The 20,730-nt window shown below is 47.1% G+C and overlaps 1 protein-coding gene across 1 annotated transcript; it reads right to left on the bottom strand.

Annotated features, from left to right (window-relative positions):
* Nucleotides 1-7,574: 7,574 nt before the first annotated feature.
* Nucleotides 7,575-8,306, bottom strand: LOC138372328 (soluble scavenger receptor cysteine-rich domain-containing protein SSC5D-like). Its single transcript, XM_069337610.1, has one exon. It carries the CDS (start codon nt 8,304-8,306, stop codon nt 7,575-7,577), a length of 732 nt encoding a protein of 243 aa, XP_069193711.1.
* Nucleotides 8,307-20,730: the final 12,424 nt, after the last annotated feature.

Genomic DNA, 20,730 nt, shown 5'->3' with positions numbered 1-20,730 from the left:
CAAGCAAGCCTTCCTGTGTGTCAAGTAACAACGTTTCACGATTTTGAGGTAAGTCATCCTATATATTTTGTTTGTGCAGTGAGGCCAAGCGAATTTTCAGTGTGGTGACAATTTTACAGTGAAGTGTAGTGCAGTGCCATTGTGTTTAATTATTTTGTGAATTAAGTGCCAAGTGTTAGTAACGATGGAGGAGAAAGTTGCAGCGTTGGTGGCTCACCCAGACTTTGAAGGGATTCAGAACCTTAAAAAGACTGAGTTAATACAAATGGCAAATCAGTTGGATTTGACCGCCAGCAATAGAATGGTTAAAGCCCAAATATTGAAAGTCATTGTGACGCATTTTGTTGAGAATGGGGATTTAGATGAAGAAATTCTAGAGGAGTTAAGAGAGGAGTCGAGTGATCAGATGACGTTAAAGCGTCTTGAGTTAGAAGCTCGCCAATTAGAGCTTGAAGCTCAAAAAGAACAGCAAATATTAGAAGCTGAAGCTCAGCAAAGGGAGCTGGAGACTAGGCGTTTAGAAATTGCGGCACAAAACCAGAGAGTTTTAATTGAGTTGCAACTTGAAGCCACAAAGAAGCAACAATTAGAGATTCAACAACAAATGGCTGACACTAACTTCAAGCTTGAATCACAGCGTATGGCAGCTGGGCATGGAAATACTAGTAATGTTTCAACAAATAGTGATAATAATCCCATCAGGATGAATAAGTATATAGAGTTGCCCAAGTTCAATGAGGAAGATCCTGAGGTTTTCTTTGCACATTTTAATAAAATTGCCATCAGTATGAACTGGCCAAGGGATCAGTGGGTAGCCATTATGCAGTCTCAATTCAAGGGGCGTAGTCAGGAGGTTTTCACATCCCTCCCTGACGCTCATAGTTTTGATTATGACTTTGTAAAGAAAAGCATCCTCAATGCATACCAGCTAAATCCAGAGGCACACAGGCAAAAGTTCAGGAACCTAAGGAGAATCAAGGATCAAACAATAGCAGATTTTACTCGTCAGAAGACGAATTTTTGCAACAGATGGTTAAAGTCACTTGCAGTCACTGATTTTGATGCTCTAAAGAATCTTCTCATAATGGAAGAAGTATTGTCCTGTCTTCCAGACCAGTTGTCTACTTTTATGGCAGAACAAAAGAATGTAACCGATATTGATGAGCTGTCAAAGCTCGCGGATGAGCATGAGTTGCTGACTAAGGCCCCGTTTATGGCCACTTCACCTAAGTCTAGTCGTAGAGTAAATTTCAATGCTCACCGTACTCCTTATCAGTATAAGTCTCCTCCTGGTGCGACAGTTACTCCCGTGAACTCTTCTCTTACTAACCCTAAGATGGTTACTCCATTGCCAGGATCATCTAAGCCTAGTAATGCTAATTCTAAACCGGCAGTTGGTTATACCAGTGTGTCCACTGTCAAACATTGTACCCATTGTAAGAGAAGGGGGCATGTGATTTCTTCATGTTTTAGTTTGCATCCTGAACTCCGACCAACTGGTCTTATTATGAGTAAAGGAGTGCAACCTATTAATTCTTCATGTATTACAGTCAGTCCCAATTGGATGGCTGAATTCAAACCCTATATGTCCACAGGTACCTTATTATGTACTAATGGTAGACATAAGACTGTTCAATTACTCCGTGATACTGGAGCTTCACAGTCTCTTATTACCCAGAAGGTACTTGATGATGTTGACACCCGAGATCTGGGTGAAGTTGTGCTTCTCCAGGGTATTGCCGGAAGTGTGCAACCAGTGTCCTTATTGCAAGTTAACCTTGATTCTAAATATACTTCAGGATGGTGTAATGTTGGTGTAAGTAAACAACTGCCCATTCCTGGGGTAGACATTATTCTAGGTAATGATTTTGGCAACCAAATGGTTGTAGGGCCCAAGTGTCCCATCATGTTAACTAAACCCCATAATGTATTAGCTCAACCGGAAGCAGATGATGATATTATTTACCCTGCTTGTGTTGTTACTAGATCAATGGGAAAAACAGGTGAGAGTAATCCTGTCTTCACTAAGGTTGCTGATCCCAAGACCAGGACCCCTTCAGTAAAGGAGTGGGAGGTGGATCTTGAGGATTCTTTTATGACTCGACTGGATGATGAGAGTGAGGCCGTAGTAGAAGCCCCGCCGAACCTAAATCACAAGGAAAGTGAAGGTGAGGAGGCTGAACTATCTGTACCTTGCCCGCTTGTCTCTAGTGCGCCAGTTGTCGAGAGTGAGGCCGAAGTAGCTATGACTCCATTTTATTCTGATCAATCGGGAAAAGAGATAAAGCTACTAGGTTCTTGCCCGCTCGCTGCTGAGTCTGAGTCATTGCCCTTAAGTGTTGTACAGACTACTGATCCTAGTTTAAGTAAGTGTATTTCTGAGGCTCCTGATAATATTGATGCATTGGAGGAAGGGACGGGTTTCTTCTTCAAGGATCGACTTCTGATGAGAAGGTGGAGACCCAAGGGAACTCCCTCTTCAGAGGATTGTGAGATTAGAACCCAACTCGTTGTCCCCAATGATTATCGTAGGCAGGTCCTGCAGGCTGCACATGATGACCCCATGGGAGGTCATCAAGGTATCACGAATATGTACCATAAGATAAGTAAATATTTTTTCTGGCCAAAGTTAAAGAAAGACGTGGTCAGATATTGTCATAACTGTATACCCTGTCAAATTGTTGGTAAACCAAATCAATCTGTACCTAGAGCACCATTGCAACCTATTGTAGTTCCTGATGAACCATTTACTCATGTTGTAATTGATTGTGTGGGTCCTTTACCTAAGACTAAATCGGGTAACATGTTTTTGTTCACTCTCATGTGTATGACTACTAGATTTCCTGAAGCTTATGCTCTACGGAATACCAAGGCTCATAATCTCATCAAGTGTCTTGAAAGATTATTTTCGTTGTTTGGAATGCCTAGAGTTATTCAGAGTGATAATGGGGGAAATTTTGTTTCTAAAGTTTTCAGAACTTTTTGCGAATCCCGAGGGATTCGGCACAAATTGTCCAGTCAATATCATCGACAAAGCCAAGGTGGACTTGAACGTTTCCACCAGACTTTGAAACAAATGCTAAAGACAACCGGAGAAACTCATCCACGTAATTGGGATGAGAATCTCCCCTTTGTGTTGTTTGCTGCTAGAGAAGGGCTACAAGAGTCATTGGGCTGTTCACCCTTTGAACTAGTGTTTGGTCACCAAGTAAGAGGTCCTCTTAAAATGCTACAAGAAAAGTTGTTGGGAGATGTCTCTGTTCATCAGAGCGGATTGTATTTGAGCGAGGTCAAGGCTAAGTTGTGTTGGGCTCGTGAGTTGGCGAAAGAACATCTGGGAAGGACTCAACAAGCCATGAAAGTACGATATGACAAGAAGTTCAAAGCTAAGCTAAGGTCGTTTGATGTCGGAGATTTGGTGTTGGTGTTGAAACATCGTATGGGGACTTCCATGTCCCATAAGTTCGCAGGACCCTACCAAGTGGTAGACAAGGTGGGAGACCTAACTTATAAACTAATTAACACTAATCTTTCAGAACCCCAAATGACTGTGCACATTAACAGATTAAAAGCTTATGTTGGACCTGGTGTAGTAGCTTGTTTTAGTCGGGAAGAGTTACCACCTGAGGATGATTGTAGTGAGGGACATGTTGTTAATATCCCACTTCTCAGTTCCAGTTCCAATGGCAGGGAGATGCTATGTCATTTACAGGAGGAACAACGTGATGAGTTCCAGGTTCTGCTGGACAACCATACATCTCTGTTTGGGGAGGTTCCTACCCAGACCCACCTCATCACACACGACATTCAGCTCCTGGACAGCACCCCCATTCGACAACATCCGTACCGAGTGAATCCCGAAAAGAGGAAAATTATGCAAGCAGAAGTGGAATATCTGCTCCAGAATGATTTCATTCGGCCAAGTCAAAGTACTTGGAGCTCTCCGTGTTTGTTAGTGCCAAAACCAGATGGAACCTGGAGATTGTGAGTGGATTACAGGAAACTGAACAAGAACACTACAGTGGACGTTTTTCCTTTACCCTTGTTGGAAGAATGTATTGAGTCCATAGGTCATGCCGAATATGTAAGTAAGCTTGATTTGTCAAAAGGGTATTATCAAATTCCATTAACAGAGTATGCTAGAGAGGTTACTGCTTTTGTTACACCTGATGGTGCGTATGAATTTAATGTCATGCCATTCGGTTTGAGAAATGCACCTGCTACTTTTCAAAGACTTATGAATTTCTTACTCAAGGATGTGCCAGATTGTAGGGCCTACCTTGATGACATTGTTTTGTACAGTAAGAATTGGGCCGATCATCTCTTAGGCCTTAAGAACTTGTTTACAGTGTTAGAAAACGCAAAGTTAACCATAAATATGAATAAGTGTAGTTGGGCAAAAGGTACGATAACTTATCTTGGCCACGAGGTGGGACAAGGTAAGATTATCCCCTTACAAGATAAGATTCAAGCAATTGTGGACTACCCAGTGTTGACCAATAAGAAAGGAGTCCAACGGTTTATTGGTATGTGTGCATACTATAGGCGTTATTGTAGAAATTTTTCAACAGTAGCTGCTCCTTTGACAAACTTGTTACGCAAGCAAGTAAAGTTTCAGTGGACACAAGATTGTCAGAATGCTTTTCAGAACCTAAAGGGCATATTGTCCACCTCACCTATTCTTGCTAGTCCCCAATTTGATAAACCATTTATATTACACATTGATGCGTCAGATGTTGGAATAGGTGCTGTGCTTATTCAAGTTGGTTTAGACCAGATTGAGCATCCTGTGTATTACTATTCCAGAAAATTTAATGCAGCTCAGAGAAATTATTCCGTGGTAGAAAAGGAGGCGTTGGGTCTTATATTGTCAATCAAGAAGTTTGAGATTTACTTATAAGGAAATAAAGTGTTAGTATTTACAGACCACAACCCCCTTATCTTTATAAATATGATGAAAGTCAAGAACCAACGAATTCTGCGATGGTCATTGTTTTTGCAGGAATTTAATGTAGAAATCAAACATATTCCAGGCAGACAAAATGTTATTGCTGATGCTTTGTCAAGAAGTTTTGATGTACCATAAATGAAATGTTTCTTTTTACTTAACATTTTTACTTCTGAAAAAATGCCATTGATCTTCAATCCATTGCATTTTTTTTCTTGGAGGTGGAAGTGTTACGTACCCTTATAAGATACGTAAGTGAATATATTAATATGTACATTTATAATTGTATGTAAATTACAAGCATGTATATTGTTATACTTATATGTTCTATGCAAATGCACATTCATGTTACAGTGTTGGCGTTAGGCCCAGCGTATCGTGGGAATGATTGTTTATTTCTTTGTGTGATCAGTTTTCCCACGGGAACTAATGATTTATATGTGATCATAAGTGGGTAACAGAGTGAAATAATAATTGAGTGAACTGTATCTGGCAAATTGTCGTGGGATCGTCCGTTGCTGGGTGTGCATGCCATTATTTCTTTCTGTATGCATATTTTAATTACTATGTAAAGAAACAATTGCTTTGTTTGTCTATATCAATATGTACTAATTATTCATTAAGTTAGTTTAAGATTACTCTTGTCACAATGTAGTACTCCATTGTTGAAATAATAAATATTGTAACTTTGGCAATTTATTCGCGGGGCAAGGCAATGTGTTTTTTGACTCGCATATTGTAGTTCAGTAGCTGAGCAGAAACCAGGGAGATAACACTTGTTGAAGTTAAGTTCAGTTGTTCTGTCATAGCCATAATTATTCTTAGTATTGATTTAATGTCTGGAAGTTACAGTGATATTTTTAATGTGATATATATTGTGACCATATAATCATCTGTTTGCCTTTGAGATTTATTTAATATAAATTATATATATATGCTTAGTCTTTATTCTTCAGTCCTATGAAGATTCTATTTTATGCTCATTACCCATTAAGGGGTTATACTGGTGATTCGCTATTGAGAACAGCAGTTGTGTCGTATCCCTAGACTTATTAAAGTTTGGCTGCTGTAGGATCACGAGCCGTAACGTACGATAGGTAACAAGAAGCTCACATATACAGAGGAAGGAAACAGCTGCTTTGTACCACACTCACCAGCGCTCATCACCTCCACCACCACCCCGGGGGGACCCCAAGATGCAGCCCTCTCGGTTGATCAACATTGGATCCCAGGTTGTCTGTCGCCCTTCTCTAGTACAACCATACTGGACCCCAGAGGATGATGTCCCACTGCCATCGGGACCCCAGTGGACCACAGGTCGTCCTGCAGACTACCCCAGACGATCCACTGTTATCTTGAGATGATTTCGGGGCTTTAGTGTCCTCGCGGCCCGGTCCTCGACCAGGCCTCCTGTAGGAGGCCTGTAGGAGAAAGAACAACAACAACGACTCCTGTCCCCAGGGTGGACCCCAGGAGATACCCCAGGACGGACCCCCAGTTGACCCCAGGTCGCGTGTCAACGACCCGCGACTATCCTATTGGGCAACAGAAGAGAGAGGAAAGAAGACAGACGATAGAAGATAAAGACACGATGCCTAGTGTCCCTCGCTAGTGTCAACATCATTGCGTGGAGCGTATTTGCAAGACGGGAACGTTTCCCTTAAGTAGCCGCCGCTCCGACGAGCCTGTCGCTCTGTTGAAGGATTCCTCCTGTGTCGTGCAGACTTGATGTGGCTGTCAGAAGTGACTTTCTGAAGTAGGCGTGCTGGAGCAACAGGGAGGCCAAAAGTAGAATGGATTTTACGGTGCTAACTATATGGAGGTTTCGAAACTTGCAGTCCCTATATGCTGTGAAGAACTCAAAGATACGGCCATTATGGTGACGGACATAGGGCCAATTCAAGATCAACTGGGTCAACCATCATACGGACCAGTGCGCAGTGCAAGAAGTACAGTTTCCAGGGTAGCTACGGCATTGTTGTACGTCAACAATGGAGAGACGACTGATGCAGTTTCGTTGAAGACTGGCGTCACAGGAATATCTACAAGACCAAGTAGTGATGTCTCCCAGCCAGAGATTCCAGATGTCTGGTCAAATATTAAATTTTTACAGTAGGATGATGTTTTTTTGTGTAGTTAGGATGTAATTTTTTTGTATAAAGTTTTCGTTCCCAGCTTACTTGCATTACTAGTGTTGCAAAAACTTTATTAAGGGGGTGACGGGGAGATGTAACACTATAAATGGGTTAGAATGATATTCACAAACAACAGTCAGTCAGAAAATTTGAGAACACCAGGTGTGCTGGCCGTAGTAATTAAGGGGATCTCACCTTTTAGAGTAATGACCACACAGTTTTACCAAGGGTCAGGTGAGGTTAGGTGACCTTGCCTTCTGCAAAGCCGATAATTGCAGACGGCTGGATGGGGTGTGTGCTTCAGACACACTCCAGCGGTGTGTCTGAAGCAGACAGCGGTGTGTCCTTCAGACATACCACTGCCTGGGTTTTAGGGAGAAAGCCTGAGGCTACCTTACTGGTGGGCGGTTTAGATCCATTTCCCATATATATCCAGTGAACTGTTGATTCGAGAGGATTCGGCAGCAGATATCACACACAGACACAGAGGATCAAAGGTCGTACTGGAAGCAAGCCCACAGCCTGCCCAGGCTGTGGCTGGGTGGCCGGCATCCTCTACTAGAGTGCACAATTAGCCCAACTCCTCCACAGGAGTGCATGATTAGCCCACCTCCTCTAGAGTACACGATTAGCCCATTTAGAGGCAAGACTGCCAGGTGAGACAAGACTGCTGGGTGAGACAAGACTGCTAGCAGAGGCAAGACTGACGGGTGTAACAAGACTGCCGAGTGAGGCAAGACTGCCAGGTGAGACAAGACTGCCGGGTGAGGCAAGACTGCCGGGTGAGGCAAGACTGCCGTGTGATGCTTGACTGCCGGGTGAGGCAAAACTGGCGGATGAGGCAAGACTGCCGGGTGAGGCATGACTGCCGCATGAGGCATGACTGATGGATGAGACAAGTCTGCCGGGTGAGGAATGACTGCCGGGTGGCGCATGACTGCTGGATGAGGCATGACTGCTGGGTGAGGCAAGACTACCATGTGAAGCATGACTGCTGGGAGAGGCATGACTGCTGGGTGAGGCATGACTGCTGGGTGAAGCATGACTGCTGGGTGAGACATGACTGCTGGGAGAGGTAAGACTACCAGGTGAGGCATGACTGCTGAGTGAGGCATGACTGCTGGGTGAGGCATGCCTGCTGGGTGAGGAATGACTGCTGCGTGAGGCATGACTGCTAAGTGAGGCATGACTGCTGAGTGAGGCACGACTGCTGAGTGAGCCATGACTGCCGGGTGAGGCAAGACTGTCAGGTGAGGCAAGACTACTATGTGAGGAATGACTGCTGGGTGAGGCAAGACTGCCGAGTGAGGCATGACTTCTAGGTGAGGCATGACTACTGGGTGAGGTAAGACAGCCAGGTGAGGCAAGACTGCTGGGTGAGGCAAGACTGCCGGATGAGGCATGACTGCTGGGTGAGGCAAGACTGCTGGGTGAGGCAAGACTGCTCGGTGAGGCAAGACTGCCGGGTGAGGCAAGACTGCCGGGTGAGGCAAGACTGCTGGGTGAGGCAAGACTGCCGGGTGAGGCAAGACTGCTGGGTGAGACAAGAATACTGGGTGAGGCAAGACTGCCGGGTGAGGCAAGACTGCCGGGTGAGGCAAGACTGCTGGGTGAGGCAAGACTGCCGGGTGAGGCAAGACTGCTGGGTGAGGCAAGACTGCCAGGTCAGGCAAGACTGCCGGGGGAGGCAAGACTGCCGAGTGAGACGAGACTGCCGAGTGAGACGAGACTGCTGATAGGCACGACTGCCAGGTGAGGGAAGACTGCCGGGTGAGGCAAAACTGCCAGGTGAGACAAGACTGATGGGTGAGACAAGACTGCTGGGTGAGGCAAAACTGCCGGGTGTTACAAGACGGCCGAGTGAGGCAAGACTGCCAGGTGAGACAAGACTGCCGGGTGAGGCAAGACTGCCGGGTGAGGCAAGACTGCCGTGTGAGGCCTGACTGCCGGGTGAGGCAAAACTGCCGAGTGAGGCAAGACTGCCGGGTGAGGCATGACTGCCGGATGAGACATGACTGCTGGATGAGACAAGACTGCCGGGTGAGGCATGACTGCTGGGGGAGGTAAGACTGCTGGGTGAGGCAAGACTGCCGGGTGAGGCAAGACTGCTGGGTGAGACAAGACTGCCGGGTAAGGCAAGACTGCCAGGTGAGGCAAGACTGCCTGGTGAGGCTAGACTGCCTGGTGAGGCTAGACTGCCAGGTGACACAAGACTGCCGGGTGAGGCAAGACTGCCGGGTGAGGCATGACTGCCAGATGAGACATGACTGCTGGATGAGACAAGACTGCCGGGTGAGGCATGACTGCCGGGTGACGCATGACTATTGAATGAGGCATGACTGCTGGGTGAGGTAAGACTGCCAGGTGAGGCATGACTGCTGGGAGAGGCGTGACTGCTGGGTGAGACATGACTGCTGGGTGAGGCAAGACTGGTGGGTGAGGCATGACTGCTGAGTGAGGCATGACTGCTGGGTGAGGCATGACTGTTGGGTGAGGAATGACTGCTGGGTGAGGAATGAATGCTGAGTGAGGAATGACTGCTGGTTGAGGCATGACTGCTGGGTGAGACAAGACTGCCAGGTGAGGCAAAACTACCGGGTGAGGCAAGACTGCCTGCTGAGGCAAGACTGCCAGGTGAGGCAAGACAGATGGGTGAGGCAAGACTGATATATGAGGCATGATTGCAGGTGAGGCAAGACTGCTGGGTGAGGCAAGACTGCAGGGTGAGGCAAGACTGCCGGGTGAGGCAAGACTGCTGGGTGAGACATGACTGCTGATTGAGGCAAGACTGCTGGGTGAGGCAAGACTGCTGGGAGAGACATGAGTGTTGGGTGAGACAAGACTGCCGGGTGAGGCATGACTGCTGGGTGAGGCAAGACTGCCGGTGAGGCATGACTGCTGAGTAAGGCATGACTGCTGAGTGAGGCATGACTGCTGAGAGAGGCAAGACTGCTGAGTGAGGCATGACTGCTGAGTGAGGCATGACTGCGGGGTGAGGCATGACTGCGGGGTGAGGCATGACTGCCAGGTGAGGCAAGACTGTCAGGTGAGGCAAGACTGCTGGGCGGGGAATAACTGCTGGGTGAGGCAAGGCTGCCGGTTAAGGCAAGAATGCCGGGTGAGGCAAGACTGCTGGGAGAGGCAAGACTGATGGGTGAGGCAAGACTGCTGTGTGCGGCAAGACTGCTGGGTGAGGCATGACTGCTGGGTGAGACAAGACTGCTGAGTGAGGCAAGACTGCTGGGTGAGGCAAGACTGCTGGGTGAGGCAAGACTGCTGGGTGAGGCAAGACTGCTATATGAGGCAAGACTGTTGAGTGAGGCCAAACTGCTGGGTGAGGCAAGACTGCTGGGTGAGACAAGACTGCTGAGTGAGGCATGACTGCTGAGTGAGGCATGACTGCTGGGTGAGGCAAGACTGCTGGGAGAGACATGAGTGTTGGGTGAGACAAGACTGCCGGGTGAGGCATGACTGCTGGGTGAGGCAAGACTGCCGGTGAGGCATGACTGCTGAGTAAGGCATGACTGCTGAGTGAGGCATGACTGCTGAGAGAGGCAAGACTGCTGAGTGAGGCATGACTGCTGAGTGAGGCATGACTGCGGGGTGAGGCATGACTGTGGGGTGAGGCATGACTGCCAGGTGAGGCAAGACTGTCAGGTGAGGCAAGACTGCTGGGCGGGGAATAACTGCTGGGTGAGGCAAGACTGCCGGGTAAGGCAAGACTGCCGGGTGAGGCAAGACTGCTGGGAGAGGCAAGACTGATGGGTGAGGCAAGACTGCTGTGTGCGGCAAGACTGCTGGGTGAGGCATGACTGCTGGGTGAGACAAGACTGCTGAGTGAGGCAAGACTGCTGGGTGAGGCAAGACTGCTGGGTGAGGCAAGACTGCTGGGTGAGGCAAGACTGCTATATGAGGCAAGACTGTTGAGTGAGGCCAAACTGCTGGGTGAGGCAAGACTGCTGGGTGAGACAAGACTGCTGAGTGAGGCATGACTGCTGAGTGAGGCATGACTGCTGAATTTGGCATGACTGCTGGGTGAGGCATGACTTCCGGGTGAGGCAAGACTGTTGAGTGAGGCATGACTGCAGAGTGAGGCATGACTGCTGGGTGAGGCATGACTGCCGGGTGAGGCAAGACTGTCAGGTGAGGCAAGACTGCTGGGTGAGGAATGACTGCTGGGTGAGGCAAGTCTGCTGGGTGAGGCATGACTGCTAGGTGAGGCATGACTGCTGGGTGAGGTAAGACAGCCAGGTGAGGCAAGGCTGTCAGGTAAGGCAAGACTGCCGGGTGAGACAAGACTGCTAAGTGAGGCTAGACTGCTGGGTGAGGCAAGACTGCTGTGTGAGGCAAGACTGCTGGGTGAGGCAAGAAAGCCGGGTGAGGCAAGACGGCCGTGTGAGGCAAGACTGCCGGGTGAGGCAAGACTGTTGGGTGAGGCAAGACTGCTGGGTGAGACAAGACTACTGGGTGAGGCAAGACTGCTGGGTGAGGCAAGAAAGCCGGGTGAGGCAAGACGGCCGTGTGAGGCAAGACTGCCGGGTGAGGCAAGACTGTTGGGTGAGGCAAGACTGCTGGGTGAGACAAGACTACTGGGTGAGGCAAGTCTCCTGGGAGAGGCAAGACTGCCGGGTGAGGCAAGACTGCTGGGTGAGACATGAGTGCTCCGTGAGGCATGACTGCTGGGTGAGGCATGACTGCTGGGTGAGGCAAGACTGCTGGGTGAGGCAAGACTGCTGGGTGAGGCATGACTGCTGAGTGAGGCATGATTTCTGGGTGAGGCAAGACTGCTGGGTGAGGGAAGACTGTCAGATAAGGCATGACTGCTGAGTGAGGCATGATTGCTGAGTGAGGCAAGACTGCTGAGTGAGGCAAGACTGCCGAGTGGGGCTTGACTGCTGAGTGAGGCATGACTGCTGGGTGAGGCAAGACTGCCGGGTGAGTCATGACTGCTGAGTGAGGCATGACTGCTGAGTGAGGCATGATTGCTGAGTGAGGCACGACTGCTGAGTGAGGCAAGACTGCTGAGTGAGGCATGACTGCAGAGTGAGGCATGACTGCTGGGTGAGGCAAGACTGCCGGGTGAGGCAAGACTGTCAGGTGAGGCAAGACTGCTGGGTGAGGAATGACTGCTGGTTGAGGCAAGACTGCCGGGTGAGGCATAACTGCTGGGTAAGGCATGACTGCTGGGTGAGGTAAGACAGCCAAGTGAGGCAATACTGCCGGGTGAGGCAAGACTGCCGGGTGAGGCATAACTGCTGGGTAAGGCATGACTGCTGGGTGTGGTAAGACAGCCAGGTGAGGCAATACTGCCGGGTGAGGCAAGACTGCTGGGTGAGGCGCTAGGCAAGACTGCTGTGGGAACCAACCTGTGAGATTTATATTTATTTAATTTATATGAGTTTATATAGATTTATATTTACGTTAATTTGTATACTTCGATAGCAATTGGTATGATGATAAGTGGACTGTATTTCTGCAGTAATCTCACAAATCGATCCTCTACACATTAGGGGGGTTTATATTGAATTTATATATATGCAGCCAATCGAACTACAGTATTAACTACACATTAGTGTACATTGAAGAGGTTCCTTATCTTATTGTACAGCAGGCCTTAGTCCACCAGGTATAACCAGGATGTAGACACCAAATTATCCTCTTTGAGGTAGCTTCCATCACCCAGTAACTGTTACACAAAGCATGCTTCCTCGTCTTGACCTGTCAAAAGGGCGCTAGCTATGAAGCCAGAATCCTAATATATGACAGCTATATCAGAGAAAACACTGTACAAGGAACCATAAAGACCTAGGCTTAATTACCTTTTCTTAAGAGGCAGTTCGTATTCTAACCGGCTCACCCTATCTACTGACATTAATGGCCAAAAATGATTAGATAATTGGGTTTCAGCAGAACACTTAGCTTGTATTTGTTGACAGCGTGTTGATAATGGTACACCTTTGGTTTCAATAACACTTCGTCCAAGAGAAATTAACAGGAGCCGTATTTGCTCCCGTGCGCCTCTGTGGTCTAACAATAACAATGGCTGACCACTCCCTCCTCCCTGACGCTACTGGCCTACATTGTCCAGATGACAGTAAGTGATAGAAGGGTCACATTTACTCTATTTTAATTCTGATAATTAAGTTAATTTATATGAGAAGTTTTTATGATGGTAAAGTCCAAAGACTAATGTATTTAAGAATAATTCCCACCATAATAGGTGGTGAATTTATAATAGTATGTGGTAATGATATCCCATTTTCTATAGACGGAAATTCCACTGCAAGTTACATTTTCTATGGGTTAACTTGTGTATACAACACAGCAATATTATCTGCCTGTATGATATTATTAAATGGTGTCGGATTTTCCGACATAATTCCCCGGGGGGGCTGCTCACGGGTCGAAGTCCTATTTAGAACAGACGAACACTGATACTCCTCCTTCGAATTATTAGATTAATTTGATGTTAGTAGTTAGTACTCACACATTTGTGCGTCTGTTCGTACAGGACGGATGTCCCATACTAGAGTTGCAGGGGTTAGAAGTCTAATGCGATTTCATTTCCCTGTTAACTCTTGAAAGGCTAAAATTCAAGCCTAATTACATATTATTTAACCCAGAAGACTGAATGTGATGAAGTACTACAGTCAAGTATGATTCAGGGACTGCAGTGAGATCAGTGACATTCGATATAACTTGAAGTTTGTTCAGGTAACTGGTCACTGATATATAAACACTGAGGCCCATGGAATACATCTTGATTAAATAATAAATGTATCAAATCAGTCATCAGATTTATTGGGGTTTAATTTAGTTAATTGATTCAGAAGATTGAATAGCTCATCAATAAAGTAAAGTATGGTTCTGAGACTGCAGGGGGTTCAGTGACATTGGTCGCAGTGACTTGTAGCTGTTTTAGGCTACTGTTCACTGATTTGCCACTGAGGCCTCATGAACTCATCTTCAGCTTTAAATGATGATACTAACATCAACCTCTGTTGGTATAGTCAGCTGTAATCTCCTTAGTATAATGCTACTGGAGAAATATAATCAGCTGAAAATTTAGATTTCTACTAGTATTATTTATCTGCAGCCATAGGTCTCCTCAGGCTTGATACTGGGCCTGAGAGTAATTTACCTCCTGCAGAATTTAACATGGTTATGCCCTGATATTTAGTAGGGCTACCGATGAATCGATGGCAATAGTCTGTCCCAACAAGGAGACCGAAGTCGGTGAGGTGATCAGACTTAATATTATCTGCCAATTTTATTCCTCTATTTCTCAGGAATTTGGCTGTTTCTCTCAGACCTTGAACTTGTAGGTCTACTGGTATTTTTTCCACCACAATGGCTTGTACTCTACAGACGTACCTGCCTAAAAGTACTGATGGTTGTACCACCTGGTAGACTTGAGGTCCTGCATCTGTTACAAACCCTGAGGTATTGAATGACATCTGGGCTACAGGCCTTAATTGTAGTTCATCTGCCAACCTTTTAGTGACATATGTTCTCTGGGACCCTTGGTCAAACAACCCATGGGTATGGACCGTGGCCCTCTTATTCAGGATGGTAATTTAGGCAGTAGGCAAAGTTGTATTACCTTTAGACTTTGCCGATTGGACACTCTTTATTTGTTGCACCTTGCAGTACTGTACTGTGGTGGGAATGCTATCTTCCACCTTGGGGTTTGGAGATGTTGTTTTGGTGTCTCTGCACAATGCTGCATGGTGCTGACCTTTGTTACACCTATTACAGGTGTGTAATTGGGTATCACAGTCGTTGATGTTATGTTTCCTGAGGCACCTCGTGCAATGTTGCAAATCTTTGACTCGCTCAACACGGGCGTCACTATCAGGAAAATTAGAGCAGTGGTACATTGAATGTTTCTCATTGCAGAACAAACATGTTCCATAGCTTCCAGTACCCATTGGTGTCACGTTCTTGGGTGACACAGTAACTATAGGCTTTGAGGGTCCCACTGCATATACGCCCACACTGCTACTGTTCCACTTTGGTGTTGAATTATATTGTCTAGATTGATTTGGAGTACCTTTGGTACTCTGTGGTTTACTATTATTGGTTTGTGAGGGTTTACTTGGTGGTTTTAATTTGTCATGTGTTCGTAATTGATGAACTACTGACTTTAAACCCTCAGATATTTCATTCATGGATAAGATACTTTTATTGTAATGAGCACTCATTTGTCTCAATATGTCCCTAGGTATTTTCTCCTGGACAATTATTTTCAAGACCCACTCAGCCCCGTTTGTATCTGCTGTCAGGCTGAGGGCATTGGTAAATGATTCTACCTCCAGCTTGAAGACTTGGAGTGAATCAGCTGAAGCCTCCGGTGGGGGTAAATGCAACAGCTCATGAACTAAATGTGATGTTCTTACTTCTGGATCAGCATAATTATCCTTGAGGAGTTTTACTGCCAGATCATAGCCGTCATTAGTTAATCTCAGATGGGATACTACTGTTTTAGCCTCACCTGATAATTGGCCTTGCAAATAAGAGAATTTACTACTCTTTGGTAAAGATTGTTTTGAATCCACAAGGTCAACGAATTTGTTGACCTTGTGGACCAAAATTCGTACCAATCTTCCTCATCTTTTCCTGAGAAAGTGGGTAAATTAATTGGAGGGAGTCGAGCTACTGCTTGACTCGTATTAGATGCAAATGTTGTTGTTGTTGACTTGTTCTGGTCAATTAATTTGACGTAAGGCTGTAACGTGGCCTGAGTGTGATCTTCATAACTCGCTAGATCAACCATAATGTCATCTACTTCTGTTTCTGATAAATTGGTGTTGGCAAGTTCAGCCACATATGTTGCTATTTGGCATTTGATTTGCTCAAATTTACCTGCAGCTGCTTGATAATAGCTTTCCAGGTCAGCATAATCAACTGGAGATTGTTGTGACAAATCTTCACATTTCTTGATCTGTCTTGTTAAGTGGCCTTTAAGACCTGCAAGGGTTCTTTTCATTCTCCCTGCATTATCCATACTGGCTAGTTGGTGAAGTCTTGTGGGGCTTGTACTTGGGTCGCTCATAATACTGAACAAGTACTGATGGTAGCCTAGGGTAAAATTCTGCACTTACTAGGCGATAATCCTACCTCTTCTAGAGGTTAGCACTTAAAATTAATACACATTATATATATACAATCATACACACTAATGATTTGAGTGATAAACCAGTGTCATGGAAGTACCTTTAGGTTAGCTCTTCTATATCACCCTAGGATGGTATAGACACTAATTAATCACTCAAAGGTGTAATGATCATAAGTAAATTATTATATATACACAACTCAACTCGAGTTGATAAAATTTACACCCAAAATAGGGTCTGCACCATTCATTAATGGTGCTGGGTTGTTTAATATAGTACAACTAGACTATGGTAATGGGACTAGGATGAACAATAAATAGTTCAACTAGTCAATGGTAATATCCTACCCTGTTGTGGGTTGGCAATTAGTAAATATTATATTGTGAACACTAGGCAATATATTAAATAATTCTCTATTTTGGAGAAATAATATACACAATTATTGATAATAGCCTCTTAATTAGCCTCTATGAAACTTCTAATATTATCTAGAAGTATTAAAAATTATTAGTGACCTCGTGAAATTAACTCCACAAAATTCGTAGATAATCTCTCGCGAAATTTAACACCACGAAATCTGTGAACAATCTCGCGAAGACACAGCCACTAATTTGGCTGGCTTCAATATTAGCGCTGTCATCTCACAGAATAACACGCCACCAAATATCTGTGGGTGTCCCTGAAACCGCTGATGAGGCTGAACTGAACTGAGGGGGGCTCCTGAGCTCGCACGATGCAACGCCGCCGTCTTTGACTGCTGGCTTTGTATAAATCACATTACACTTGTATATTTAATGAATCCACTGGTTAACTGGTTCATCCGGTACTAAGATGACCAAATAATCTGTCATCCGACTCGCAGATGACCAATAATGTGGGTTCATAGGACCAATAATCTGTCATACGGTTCGAAGATGACCAAACCAACCTGTGAGATTTATATTTATTTAATTTATATGAATTGTCACGTGGGGGTGGGGTGGTCCGGGGCTCTGCTAACACTCGGCTGCTAGGGGCTCAAAGGCCCAAATACTCAGCCCCTCCGACTCCCTGGATTCACCGGAGTCTCCTTGGTCACACAAGAGAGGACCAACAATGCCCACCTCCGCAGGTCTTTGCTTCCACCACAAAGGGGTGCCACTGATTCACCCTGGAAGCCCTTCAGTTAAACACGGGGAAACTGCTGTTAACAGTTCCGGCCTAGACCCGTGGGGGAGTGAAGGAAGACTCAGGCTTACCTATAACCATAACCTCCCTGAGTCTTGCCTGCCAGACAAAAAAAGGTTGCAGGAACTCCTTTCCCGCCTGTCTTCTCTATCTTCCTCTTAGCAAGGTCGCCAGCTGGGTTATTATATCTGCACCCCAGCAATGCAGTTCAGTGGGTGTATTATATATTGTTTGTAGCCAGAAATGTATGCTCATAGAGAAATATCATAAATGGAGGCACACTCAAACACAGTGATAAAATGTGTGGATTTACTGATGCAAATTACATGAAAACACACACACAATCACAAGTAATACATGAATATGGAAATATGGATAATGAGTCTGGAGATCGTCAGCCTCTTCTTCCACGACCTCCGACACTCCTTCAACTGGGCAGGAAGACAGGAGTCTCACACTCTCACAGGAGGGCCTCTTCACCACGTCGGCACCTCTTCTTCACTGTCCTGCCATCCATACACACTGTCCTCTCTGACAGTCCTGGACTCAAGCTGCCTTGCAGCCTATTCTACTATTAAAGTAATCAAGTCTTGCTGCCACATACACAAGTAAATATTGTGGCCTAACTAGCCTACTCATACAAGGGGTAATGGGAGGGAAAATGATCTACCTTACATTCCTGGCTCACGACGCCTGTCCCTCGATGGTGTGAGGTTCCCACGCTCCCTTGGGTCGATCCTTGACGATCCAGGACGTTCCACAGGTCCTCAGGTGTCGTGAAGCCTTCGCGTCGTCGCCGTTCCAATCCCTGAGATTCAGCTGCCCCAATCCTGGTTCATCGATAGGCGCTGAGCTAATCACTATTTTTCCCCACACTCGCCTCTCCCACAAGGCAGTGCTCCATGTCCTAGGCACGGTGTCGTCCTTCCAAGATTCTCAGTGGATGTGACCCCAGTCACAGCTAGGCCTGCCCGCCCACCTTCCAGACCTCAACGTCCAGCCAGCGGCGCCGCCCAGCGTCGTCGCCGACTATTTTCCAAGTTTGGCACTTCTCTGCTCAATGAACTTGGTTCCTCTTTTGCTTCCCAGAAGCGCAGGGTCTCCAATAACTATGGTGGACTGCGACGGCTAGTTCGATCCACTGAATAAGGCTTGCAGAGCCTCCAATCCTTGAGAGCAGACCGAGGCGCGTCCTGTCGCTTCCAAGGTCAGAACCACTCTGACGTTGGCGCCGCCCGGGGCACTCGGTGACGTCATGGCGGGCCCTGATTGGTCGCCCGCGACCCACGTCGGCCAATCCGCGATCGGCTAATGTCCCTTCCAAAAGGTCATACCTGCCATAGGGGATACTGTTTCATTTTATAACAGGGCGCCAATTTTCCTTTATTTACAACTTATAATATAACTTCCTTCCCTTAACTGGCAGCCGGTCTGGTCGCCACATATATCATTAGACTCCCTGAACCTCAGAGAATCAGTAGGGAGAGCTGATATGACTCTTTAAGCCGGCAAACGAAAGAAATAGGAGAGGGCACCGTAACATACCCCTCCCCTTAAAATAAGAGTCATATCGGAAGAGCAGCACTCAAGAGGGCAATCTATACTCTTGCTCCCTCCGTTCCTGAAGTGTCACTCCTCCAGTTGGTGACGTGGCTCGTACCACCTTGCCAGTCACTTGCCTCATTGTATCTCCACCTCGCATAGTACCGGGTGTGATGGGTGTTCCCTGAACACCTACAAGAAATCCCCTCTCCGTGGCTACGGGTGTACTCCCACGGCTCGTTACTACTGTAAGATTCAGTGCATGCAGCGCCTCCACCGCGTCGTGCACTCCGAGATAGTCTTGCATTTCCACTGCGTCCTACAGGTACTCCATGTTTCCTCTCATGATCTCCTCTTCGCCAATCTTCTCTCTTCTCGGTTCCTCTTCTCCCGTAGGTGCGTTGTCTCCTCACAGTGGCACTTGTAACCTGTACTCCATCCAGCAGCTTCCTCTCTTCCACACTAGGCTTTTGCGATGGCCCAATGCCCCTCTGGTTAGGCTGGCGCCTACCCTGGGTGTACCTATTCCCTGCTTTCTTCGTATTGCCTTTCCTATACCACTCGCTCCTTCGTTCCCGACGAACATCTCCACTCCTCCATGAGATTCTCTTCCCTGCAGACGTCTTCTTCGGTTCGTGGTTGGGCTCATCCACCTCCCTGTGGCTCACCTCACCACGGTGGTTCATCTTGCACCTACTACTATTCATCTGGCCGGCATAGGGTGCACTGCGTCGTGGCTCCTCCACTCTGCCCCTCACCGCCGTTCGCTCATCCACTGAGCTTACTTTATTCACGTTTCTGTATGGAGGGAGTGCGGTCTGCTGCTCTTCACCGCCCCAGGCGTTTGTACAGCTGCTCCTCGCCACTCCTCCACACGCATCATCAGGCTTAGTCGGAGGTCCCCGTCGGGGTTTTCCACAACCTCTGACGACCTCTCTGCACTCTCGCCCTCGTTGTCGTCGTCTCTGGCGACGTTTCCCCTGGCGAAGTCGGCTTCCTCACTATTATTTGGAACGACCGATACCTCACCTGGCAGGGTTGTACCGCTGCTGGCAACATAGGCACTCCTGGCCCAATCGGGTTGTATCCTACCTCCTCCGAGGTCATTACCCAGCACCATCTGTACATGCTCTAGGGGTAATTTAGGGGCTACAGCTACTATAGCTTTCTCGACTCCGCAGTCAGCAATCAGCTGTACTTCGTGAAGTGGCAACCTATATTCCTCCCCCACACTGCGTATCCTCACCACTCCCACAGGTGAATCATTAAATTCCTTGGGGAGAATACTCCTGGTCACCATACTTATGTCAGCACCCGTATCTCGAAGCACGGCAACCTCCACTGGGTCTGACTTTCCAAACTTCACGTTGGCCCCGAAAACGAAGGGATGTTCACCCAACTTCATTTCCCAACCATTCACGTTGGGTCCACTATAATATGGGGTGTGAACGAACACTCTCTCCTCTTCCAACATTAATCCTACATTCCTTTGGTGCTCCTCACACTCGCGGGCATAATGTCCTCTCACGCCACAGTTGTAGCATCGGCCACCTCCCCTGGGCGGCCACTCGCTAGTCACTCTGGCGGCACCACTTGCAGACGTTCCCTGGATCCTCCTTGGACTCCCTGTCGTCGTGTCCGGGACTGCAGCACTCGCTCCCGAGCTAGGTCCACTGCTCACAGCTTGGGGCTTCCTCCCCGCGTCTCTTGAGCTCTTGAACCGCATCACTTCATCGGGCACACTACTCATGGGAGAGTCCCCACTCGTCCTCGCTCCTCCTGAACTCCTAAGGTTCCCTCCCGACCTAGGGTAAGGCGAGTG

Source organism: Procambarus clarkii, chromosome 38, assembly GCF_040958095.1.
Source record: "Procambarus clarkii isolate CNS0578487 chromosome 38, FALCON_Pclarkii_2.0, whole genome shotgun sequence".
NCBI classification, from domain to species: Eukaryota; Metazoa; Arthropoda; class Malacostraca; order Decapoda; family Cambaridae; genus Procambarus; species Procambarus clarkii.
The sequence above is the reverse complement of the archived record's forward strand: the minus strand, read 5'-3'. Positions and strand labels throughout refer to the sequence as shown.